Source organism: Podarcis erhardii (genome assembly GCF_964252035.2).
Source record: "Podarcis erhardii genome assembly, chromosome: 14".
Classification (NCBI taxonomy): Eukaryota; Metazoa; Chordata; class Lepidosauria; order Squamata; family Lacertidae; genus Podarcis; species Podarcis erhardii.
Window position 1 is genome coordinate 44511544 of NC_138503.1, and position 11635 is coordinate 44523178.

An 11635-nucleotide genomic window follows, 5' to 3' on the forward strand; every position below is an offset into this window, starting at 1 on the left:
AATAGGCCAATATATGTGTGGCTTGTCCCTGGATCAAATGACTTTTTCCCTTCATTTTGGAAGGGAAAAGCAGTCCATTATTATTATTATTATTATTATTATTATTATTATTATTACCATAAATCAGTTTGCTACAGTGTTTGAAACTCCCATTGTTCTAGGTGCATTTTGCGACAGGGAATTTCATTAGCACAAGCAGTTTTTGAGCTCTGGGTGCAGCACTCTGCCTGAGATTTCAGATTAAAACTGCAGAGTAGAAGGAAAGGAGGACTTTTTTCTGCCTCCCCACTTCCAGCTACTCTCTGGAGACTGGAGAAGAGACCCTCTTAAGAATATTAGGGGGGAAAGGACTAGACCATGTGGGAAATGAACATAATATTTTAGCTGCAGTTCATTCATTTTCAGCTTTGTATTCTTGTTATTAAAAAAAATTGCCTAGACATTCCGTTGTTGCGCCCATAACCTCAGATTAAGGTGCCATTTAGCTCCTATCTTCCATATCTCAGTTTCTAACACTGGTTTGCTAATCTACTGAGTAAACAGATTTAAAGTTGAAACTCTAACCACCATCTCATATCCAAGTATTTGTTTTAAGCAAACAGAAATCCCATTCTAAAGTAAGAGTATCTATCTATACCATATTTTCAGATCTTCTGAACCCACTTACTTTTTACCACAGAAAGTTCTGTCTTTACTTTTTACTCCTTATCCTCATAAACCACCTTATGGAGTACTCAAATATTATACAAGCGACCCCCCACTTATGCAGGGGTTATGTTCCAGCATTCTGCGCACATAAGTGAAAATCACATAAGTGGAGAGAACCCTTTAAACACCCTTTAAATGCCCTCTCTACCACTCTCTCTCCAGTCCAGATCAAAAATACTGTACCAAAAAACAACTTCAACTGGAATTGAAGCTTTGGGGCTGGCAGGAGGCCGGAGGATGAGCAGAAAAGCAGCTGCTGGTGCTGCGCTACCCCGCACACCAGCTGTTAGGCAGAGAGGCTGTGCAGTCTAAACAAGGCCCAGTTGCGCCTTCAGACTCTTCTCTGCCCTCACTGAAGTCCTCTTCAGGCTCCAAGGACTCTCCAGCTGTCTCCCTCCATTTCCAGGTATGAATTATATGATTTAATTATTTCCCACCACCAGGCATATATGCGGTCGTGCGCAAGTCAATTGCAAGTTGGGTGTGTGTGTGCCTGTACTCATTTTGGAGATCATAACGAAAGGCAGTTCAAAACCAAACATTCCTCTATTCTAGTACACATTACCTTCTGTTTCGCTTTACAACTAGAATACTGTAATTTAGTTTTGCCCTTTTGTGAGCTGATGCAACGCAACTGTCATAACAATTGCTAACTTCAACCAATAAGATTCCAGGAGGTAAATTATGATGTCATAATCCAGAATCATTCTAGAGCACAATTTCTTTAAAAATATTAAGCAAAATGTTGGAGAAGTCTCATTTAATAAAAAAATTGATTTCTGCTGAGACAAGTGGCTTGATTTCTCTATTGAACAAGGAATAATTTCCTCTAAGCAGAAGAGAGACCAGGAGACTGAAGGAATTTCCATCTTAACGTGGCAACAATAGAGCATGTATCAAAATGCAGAGCATCACATTTTCTGTACAACAGTCATTGATCTACATACAGTTTTAAACTCAGGAGATGAAGAGATAATGCTATAGCAAAACTATTTAACACATCAAGACCACCTTGATATAAACAGACCCTTATGTAAGTTTGGTGGTCACACAGAACGTTTGTTCTTATTGCAACTTGACAAGCCAATCTGCAGGTAGCTATATCAATCTTGCTACCAGTGATGTTGGTTTTCTGGAAAAAAATTGCAAACTGCAAATTAGTCTGTTTTGTGGTCTGCACTGGAACATTATCAATCTGCATCAGAACAAAATTCTGATGCCCTAGAGAGTGTTTTTAAGCATGTTTATTTTATTAAGCATGCTTCTTTTATTTCTATATAATATAAATTTAAATTTTTGCAACTTCCAAGATTGCCTAATAATAAATTTGCTATAGGCACCCACTCATTGTTACTAATCAAGTTATGAAACAGAGTTTTCTACAAAAAAATAAAAGCCATGGAAAATTATTGTCAGGGAACTGCCATCGGAAAGGCAGGTGGTGGAAGGGCTCTCAGAAGCTAGGAGAGACTCGGCAGCGGAGGAAGGTACCAGCAGGGGGAGAGAGGAAGTTCAGAGAGAAAGGGAGTCGGAGGGATGGCTCAGGGAGACTTCTAGCGAAAACAGTGGAGAGGTCTCAGGACCTCCTGTAGGTACACCCACTCCTCGCCGGAAACTGTCGCGCCGAGAATCCCGAAGACGCGTTTCCGTTAAGGAGCTTTTATGTTGGAGTAGATTCCGTAAACGCCCACTGTCGGATTCTGCCAGCGATTAAGGGAGTCATGTTCAAGGGGCTCCGCTAAAGACAGAGCTTTGAGAAGCATGCCCAAGCTCTGAGGGACTAAGCTTTTACGCACAAGCAGCTCATCATCCCATCACAATTCTCCACCCTCCCACCCAGCTTGTTCCTATCACAGCACTCCAGACAAATCTGTGAAACCACACCCATGTCAAGGAACTAAGAACAGTAAGGGTGAGAATAGATTTGAACAGCGATACAGAATACAATGCACTACCTCCCACATTACACCTAGGTCAGACTGCGATCAGTGAAGCCATCAATTACCCACAAAATGTATGTAACCTAGTTACAAGGGACATGATTTATTGAATTACATTTGTATCCTACCTTTCTTCCATAGAACTAAAGGGAGGGTTCCTTGTGGTTTCCCATACAGGGAGGGTTTCCTTGTGGTCCCCCATACAGGCAATGCCTAGACAATGACTATCTTAGAGTCAGTAAGGTTGCTGTATCATGCAACTTCAGACCATAATCTTAGATAGTTGTCAAAAGTGAAGATGCCTGCCAAATCTCTGCTGGAAGAGTCTTCCATAGCATGGGGTCAGTCATTCTAAATGTGCAGCTTTTGGCTGAAGCCAGCTGGGTCTCTGTATCATGGGGGACAACTCTCAATACTTTTCCAGATGATACAGTGGTACCTTGGGTTACAGATGCTTCAGGTTACAGACTCTGCTAACCTAGAAATAGTACCTCGGGTTAAGAATCTGAGTAATCTTTGACTTTGCTTCAGGATGAGAACAGAAATCGTGCTCCAGTGGCACGACAGCAGCGGGAGGCCCCATTAGCTAAAGTGGTGCTTCAGGTTAAGAACAGTTTTAGGTTAAGAACGGACCTCCAGAACGATTAAGTTCTTAACCCGAGTTACCACTGTATTAGTGATCAGGCTGAAATATAAGGTTCCAAGTGGTCCTTAAGATTACTTGGACCCAAATTGCTCAGGGTTTTGTATAGTAACACAAGAGCCCTTTTTATGAAACTAACTGCTGGGAAGGTGCCAATATGCTTTGTGCCCTCCTTGATAATGTCCCAGATTCTCTCTGAGACCTCTGGGGAAAAAACAAGTGCATAATTTGTGAGGGGAGGGGGCAATACACATTTCTACTAAGAAATCCAAACTCTTAAATTTGATTATTATTTTTAAGTTACAGATCCATCTACAGCACTAGAAAAAGAGATCAAGAGAATGGTCAGAATCTGAGTAATCTTTGACTTTCTTAGCCCAATGGCCATGGTGTCCATTTGCAACAAATGCAAACAAAAACAAAAAAACAGAAAGAGCAAAACATGCAGACACACTGCCCAAAGTTTGGCAAATTAAGTAAAATATAACAGTGAGCACACCACTTTCCACAGGTTTCAATATCAAAGCCTACCACATAACTGAGGAAATATCAACTTCAAAATATACATTTTTCTATCATCCAGAAAGCAACATTATTATATACTGCTTCTGATTATGCCAATAATATATGCCAGTGAGTTTCATAACTGGGCAGATATTTGAACCTTGGCCTCCAAGGTCCTAGCCTCACACTCTAACCACTACATCACTGGCTTCACAAGAATAAAATGAAGGACTGAGGTGGGAAGTGCGAAAACTGGAGGAAAGCAGGATTACAAAATGCAGTAATTTTAAAAACTATTTCGTAAATCTTCAACCATTTTCATTTCCTGTTGTGACTGTGAGCCACTTTGGGCAGGCGTTTGCCCAGGAAACATCTTAACGAAACAAATACACAATATGTGCAAGATGGGTTTGTTTGTGTTTACTTGGTATGCAAGCACGGACTCCGACAATCTGAAGCCCTACGCCTCAAGCGGGGAGCTAAGGACAGTCCAAGGAGCGCCTCCTTCCTTCTCAACTCCACTCCCCACCCCAGTAGCTCAACCCTAGACTACCTCACAGGGTTGCTGTGAGGATGAAGTAGGAAGAGCAGAGGTGACAAATAGGGAACAGCCATCCACCTTGGGGGAAAAGTGGGATATGGGCCAGATTTACTTTTGATGAGGCCCTAATCTACTGAAGGTAATTGGGCCCTTTATATGTCCAGCCGTCCTTTGTCAACAACAAATTGTTGCTGTTTTTTGTGTTGAATATATGCTATATGGTAATTTATGAACCTAATACGTACCTAAAGCCTTTTGCCCATAACAAATAGCAGCCTACATAACACAAAACACAGTTGCTGTATGTAGGTTTTATTTTATTTGTTTTTTATCTTATATTTTGGAAATGCACATCCAGTTTTTTTCCTTTAATTATTTTTGGTGGGCCCCCAAGAGAGTGGGGCCGTAAGCTATAGCTTGTTTAGTTTATACGTAAATCCGGCACTGATATACAGGGTGAGTCTTTTAAAAGAGGCCCCGTGGAATATGTGTACTCTGTATCCACGGGACCTCTTTCAAAGAACTCACCTTGTATAGCCCCTAAAAGAGGAAGATACATAAAAACACGTGCGTGGTTTGTTTTTAATTTCAATAATAATAATTATAATATTTTTTAATTTATACCCCGCCCTTCCCGGTTCAGAAAACCAGCCTCAGGGCGTCTAACAACAAATTTAAAACACTTAATTGTAGAAGCAGCATAAAATGCAGTATAAAAAATTCAGAAATGTGCTTTTACTTTATAGGGAAGCACCCTCACCCATGAGGGAAGTGTGGGGTGGGGAGAGCACCTTTCCCTCCCCCCCCCTCAAACGCCCCTCCCCTCCCCAACCCCCCTCCCCGTCCCTCACAAGGCGAGGCTCACCTGTAGCCTGACGTTGAGCATCATGGAGGCCACGATGTAGAGATAGGGGAAGTTGATGCGGAGCTTCCAAGCCAAGTCGAAGAAGATGAGGAGGGTCCGAGTCAGCCCTTTGCAGAAGACCCCGTACGACCTGGCGGCCGCCGACTGAGAGAACCTGGCAACCAGGGCGGACAGCAGCGTCGTCGACGCCACCGCCATATACACTCACCTGCAGAGCCAGGCCTCATAGGCTCCGCCCTCTCCTCTCCCCCCTCCCCCAAACAGCTTGCGCCTAACCGCCCTCCCCCCCCCCCCGCCGCCGCCGGGCTCGCGCTGACCCCTCGCAAAACCCCGGATGTCGGAGGAGCGACGGGAAAGGCAGCCCCGGCCGAGCAAGATGTGTTTACGTTCAGGCAACAGGGTTTGCCGCCGCGGCCGGCGTCGTCGCGGCGCGTCTACGTCACGACGCACAGCTCGCTTCCTGACCAATCACTTCTTCCCAGAGAGGCGGGCGGGGGAAGAGAGAGATTAAAAAACAGCTGGAAGGAATTCGCGGTCCTCCAGATGCGGACGGATTTCAGCTCCCATCAGCCCCAGCCTGCAAGGTCAGCGGTTCTGGATGCTGGGAGCTGTAGTTTAGCGGTATCTGAAGGGCCAAAACGGACCATGGTTTATGGGCAAGGGTTTATGGCTAACCTGTGGAGTTGATAACTTGTTGCTAGATGGCAGCTCCTGTTCTTGGCCACAGAGGTTGTCTGGGGCTGATGGGAGCTGTGGTGCAGCATCCGGAGGGGGCCACAATTTAGCAGCTCTTGCTCTAGGGCAGGCATAGGCAAACTCAGCCCTCCAGATGTTTTGGGACTACAATTCCCATCATCCCTGGCCACTGGTCCTGTTAGCTAGGGATGATGGGAGTTGTAGTCCCAAAAAATCTGGAGGGCCGAGTTTGCCTATGCCTATTCTAGGGTGTGAGCCACTGTATGTGCATGTCCAGTGCCGGATTTATGTATAAGCTAAATAAGCTGTAGCTTAGGGCGTCACTCTCTTGGGGGCCCAAAAAAAAATTAAAGGGAAAAAAACCCTGGATGTACATTTCCAAAATAAAAAATAAAAAATAAAATAAAACCTACATAAAGCTATGGTTTTCCCAGTAGTGATGTACGGAAGTGAGAGCTGGACCATAAAGAAGGCTGATCGCCGAAGAATTGATGCTTTTGAATTATGGTGCTGGAGGAGACTCTTGAGAGTCCCATGGACTACAAGATCAAACCTATCCATTCTGAAGGAAAAAGGCCCTGAGTGCTCACTGAAAGGACAGATCCTGAAGCTGAGGCTCCAAGACTTTGGCCACCTCATGAGAAGACTCCCTGGAAAAGACCCTGATGTTGGGAAAGATGGAGGGCACAAGAAGGGGACGACAGAGGACGAGATGGTTGGACAGTGTTATCGAAGCTACCAGCATGAGTTTGACCAAACTGCGGGAGGCAGTGGAAGACAGGAGTGCCTGGCATGCTCTGGTCCATGGGGTCACAAAGAGTCGGACACAACTAAACGACTAAACAACAACAAGCTCTAGGGTGTGAGCCACTGTATGTGCATGTTCAGTGCCAGATTTACGTATAAGCTAAACAAGCTATAGCTTAGAGCCCCACTCCCTTGGGGACCCCAAAAAAATGTAAAGGAAAAGACCCTTGGATGTACATTTCCAAAATATAAGATAAAAAACAAAATAAAACCTACATACAGCAAACAGTGTTTTGTGTTGTTTAGGCTCCTATGATGTAAGTAATGGGCCCCGCTTGCTAGCCTGCTGCCTAAAATATCACTGGTTTGCTCATTTCTATATATAGGGTGCCTACATTCTGCATGTACAAATGGCTTTAGATACCTATTGGGTCCATAAATTACCATGTAGCATATATTCAGCACAAAAAGCAGCAACAATTTGTTGTTGACAAAGGACAGCTAGACATATAAAGGGCCCCATTACCTTCAGTAGCTTAGGGCCTCATCAAACCTAAATCCAGCCCTGTGCGTGTCATGTGTGCCTTGCTCTCTGGCTGTTTTGTCCAAAGGGCATTAGGTAAAGGTAAAGGGACCCCTGACCATTAGGTCCAGTCGTGACTGACTCTGGGGTTGCGGCGCTCATCTCGCTTTATTGGCCAAGGGAGCCGGCGTACAGCATGACTAAGCCGCTTCTGGTGAACCAGAGCAGCGCACGGAAAAGCCGTTTACCTTCCCGCTGGAGCGGTACCTATTTATCTACTTGCACTTTGATGTGCTTTCGAACTGCTAGGTTGGCAGGAGCTGGGACCGAGCAATGGGAGCTCACCCCGTCGCGGGGATTTGAACCGCCGACCTTCTGATCGGCAAGTCCTAGGCTCTGTGGTTTAACCCACAGCGCCACCCACGTAGCTTAAATAGTTTTGAGCAGATACTCAACTCAACCAACCTACTGGGAAAGAAAATAATCTCCCAGCTATATAAAATCCTCACACAACTGGCTGCCCTTCCTCTCATTTCATTAAGACTACAATTGGAAAAAGGTTTTGGAGAATTAGAGGAACAGCTCCAGGAACAAATTTGGAATAAACTAATGTGTGCATCCATCTCATTTGGAACTCGAGAAAATGTGTTAAAGATAGTGCATCACTGGTACATGTGCCCAGACAGATTATACACATCTAACCCTTGCTGTCAGGAATGTAATTTACCTTGCTCTCTAGTGCAGATGTGGTGGTTTTGCCCCAAAATTATTCCCTTTTGGGGAAAAGCTTTTCAAACAATCAAATGGTGAGACAAATCACTACAACCAGCCCCAAATTAGCTATACTATATTATGTTACTCCTCAGATTCGGAACATAACCAATAAAGACCTCACCCTCCATTTATTAACTGCAGCTAGATTAGGGACTGCAAAAAAACGGGAAAACTTTAAATGCAAATCTTTTTGAAGCCTGGATTTCACAAGTTTGGGACATTGTGCTTGTGGACAAATTAACAATTTAAGAAAGGGAATATTGATATGGGAGGGGGTAATCACACCTTCTATACAACATGGTATCCTTTTATGCACTTTGTTAAGACATAGTTTTCACCCTCCATCGACTCATGGAACCTTATGAAGCAACACTTTCATTTTAGTGCCTTTCTTTGAACATCTAAAACTGCAACTATCAGCTGCTATTTTTTCTTTCTTTTCTGCACAACTAAGCTGTTTTATAGCCTCAGTACTACAACAGATAAAAATCTATAGAAAATTAACCACAATCCTATAAACACTGATTTTAATACTGTATTTTTTATTGCTGTAACCTACTCTAGGACCTTATGGTAAGGGGTAGGATATCCACTAAAAATAACATTTACTCAGGATTAAGTCCCTTTGAATTCAATGGGACTCATTCCCGTGTATTATCATACTGCAGCCTTAACGAATTTAACATATTATTCTACTATCAAAACATTCAGCTAACATTTCTTTAGTCAGGCAAGAACTTTTGCCTGATTTGTAGTATTATTATTATTATTATTATTATTATTCAGATGTGTGGCAAGAAAGTACAGGTTGGAGCTTATAGAAGATGTTAAAAGAACAGGGCATGGTAACCCTGTCAGGACGGTGAATATTACTCAACTTATGGGCTACAACCCTCTGCCTACTTATCTGGTAGTAAACCTCACTGAAGTCAGTGGGGCATACTTGTGAGTAGAAATGTATAGCACAGTGCTGCAAGTAGGTTTTAATATTTTAATATTTAATTCTCTTTTTTGCAGTGAAGATGACAATTCCAAACAATACTGAACATATTTCAATATAAGCCGCCGTTAAAAATAAAAAAGGCAGTGTTCCTTGAAAAACTCAGCATGAACATGATTCTCCTAGACTTTATAGTCTGTGTCAAATTTTCCAGGATTACATCAGCACAATTATTCTAGCAATCCACACCCACGTACAGGAATCATGCTGTTCTTCTGCCAACATACACATATAAAGTCACATTACACAACTTCTCAAAACTTTTAAATAAAGACTTCCTCTTTGCATCAAGTAGTTAAAGAACTGTTTGTCCACATTTTTAGAGTATTCAGTATCATTTACGCAGGTACTGTACTGGTTTCGGTTTAGTAACTAACTTAATGTCTAAAGTAAAAAGTTAACAGGAAGCAGATTTCCTAAACTTTGTGAGTTGTTTTCCGTGTTTTACAATGGGGCAAAAAGTTAAACAAAAGAAATACAGTCCACTGAGCTATGGGCGAATGGTGAAGCATTTGCTTTGCATGCAGAAAACCCCGGATTCAATCCCTGGCATTTTTTGGGACTCAGGGAGAAGCCCCTGCCTCAAAACCTAGAGAGCTGCTCTTATACTGAGCTAGATGAACCGATGGATAAGTATGAAGTAGCTTCCTATGTTCTTAGGTGAACTCATCATTAGTGAGTCTTCACAACAGAATGACATAAAAATGCACAGGTGTATAGTAATGATTTTGGAGTGTTGATCTGGGAAAGAAATAACAAAAATAGTTATTACTGGAAACGCAAATCTTGCAGATCACAGCTGGAGTACAGCCCCTTGCACATCTACTCAGAAGTAACTTCCACTGAGTTCAATGGAACTAGCTTTCAGATAAGGGATTGCAGCCAGGAGAGCAATCTTAACCAGACAGATATGACAGGAGGCAGATACACTGACATATTTCCTGTACAAATTAAGCTGTATCACACCTGTTCCTGGTGGTAGGTTGCTGGGGAGGCAGTGTAAACATTCAGTTTATACCCTTCCATTGACTACTGTGGAGTGAATTTTAATCGAAATTGTATTTTTGTTGATGTAAGGGGTGTAAGAGCTTCAGGGATGGGACCAGTGGATGAAAGAAATTATGACGCAGCACAACTGTTTATTCATTTGCCCAACACTCCCATCCCCTTTACAGACTTTTTTTGGTCCTTTACACTAGTGTAACTTCTGCCAACTTAACTTCCTCCAGCAGGGCTTTCCCTCAGCTGGTGCACATCGATACATCAGGACAAGGCATTTACACCAGCTTTAAGGCCAATTTAGCTGTGGGGTGACTAGATCAGGCATAGGCAAACTCAGGCCTCCAGATGTTTTGGGATGACAACTTCCATCATCCTTAGCTATCAGGACCAGTGGTCAGGGGTGATGGGAATTGTCGTCCCAAAACATCTGGAGGGCCGAGTTTGCCTGTGCCTGAACTAGATTAATAACTTTGCATTTTTTATTAACAAATTTGCATCGACATTAATGCCCAACCTTATGTGGTAGAGTATTTTTAATGTACAGGAATACAGAATGCCTCCCTTCCTCAACTCTGATGCCATTTGTCCAGTCTGTTGCTTACAGCATTTATTAATTTTTTTAAAGCACAGGTATCCTACCTTTCAGCTTGCAAGGTCCTCAGAACAGTTTAGCATCCAGAATAAGAGAAATTACAGTAAAATCCATGCTGGCTTTTCCTACAGGCTTACAGGGGTTTCTGCCATATTCTGCAATTTAGTGCCCTCCAGATGTTGAACTGTAGTCTGAAGCAACTCGAGGCCATCAGGTTGGGGAAAGCTGCAGCCCTCAAGTAGCATAACTGAATTGTAAGACTTATCACTGCCTCTCCCTGTCCCCCGCACTGCGCCTGTTGAATTTTGACCTGCTAGGATATTGCGAGGATATGGTGGGGAGAGTATTGCACACCTTGAGCTACTTGGCGGGACATAAACATAAAAATAAGTATGTAGTGGTGAAGACAATATTGTTATGGCGAGTCGTTTTTAATCATTTTAATGTACTTTCATGAAAATTGCATGTCATTTTCACTATAACTAAAACCACTTTTTCCCGAGATGGTAAGAGATTTAGATTGGGCGCTTTGCTTAAGAAAATTATCAATATTTTTATATTAAATATATAATGAGTAGAAAATACATACACTTAAGCATGCATATATATATATATATATGTATATATATATATATATACATATATATATGTATATATATGTGTGTATGTATATGTATATATTAAGTGTATGTATATATATGTGTGTGTATATATATATGTATATATTATATATATGTATATATATATATATATATGTATATAAATGTATATAAATGTATATATATGTATATATATGTAAAAGAAAAATGGCTACGACGGAGATTGATAGGAAACCGTCCCCGTCCCTGACCCACAGCTCCCCTCGCGCCTTCTGAGTAGGTTAGTAGCACAAAGATGGCGACCCCTCCTCAACCGACGCCAATGTCCGAATCGGCCGGCAGCGGAAATGTCCGAACAGGAGGCGAGCGGGGCAGGGAGGGGAAAATACTGTCTCGAGGGCGAGGCGCGAGGACGCACACGAAGAGCCGAACGCTGGCCGAACGCCGTCGCCCCCTCAACGCCTCCTCCCCGAGTCCTTCCGAACATTCCCGAAAGACCGG

At 42.7% G+C, this 11635-nt stretch overlaps 1 protein-coding gene and 1 long non-coding RNA gene across 4 annotated transcripts in view; both read right to left on the reverse strand.

Annotated features, from left to right (window-relative positions):
• The window catches only part of LOC309329199 (small integral membrane protein 10-like protein 3), a 29370-nt gene extending 23873 nt beyond the window's left edge, over positions 1–5497 (reverse strand). For 2 of the 3 annotated variants that reach the window (XM_081839873.1, XM_081839872.1), the window contains exon 1: positions 1274–1394. Coding sequence is in view for 1 of the 3 variants with exons in the window: in XM_081839874.1 (XP_081696000.1) it covers positions 5202–5399 (198 nt within the window). In the remaining 2 variants the exon portion in view is untranslated. Of the gene's footprint in view, positions 1–1273; positions 1395–5201 lie in introns of those variants that run through there. The other variant, XM_081839874.1, reaches the window with a different exon arrangement.
• A 3425-nt stretch (positions 5498–8922) lies between these two features.
• On the reverse strand, positions 8923–11145 carry LOC309329386. Its single transcript, XR_014151110.1, has 2 exons — positions 10583–11145; positions 8923–9682 (listed from the first exon to the last, which is right to left on the reverse strand). It is a non-coding gene; the product is annotated as an uncharacterized lncRNA (long non-coding RNA).
• Positions 11146–11635: the final 490 nt, after the last annotated feature.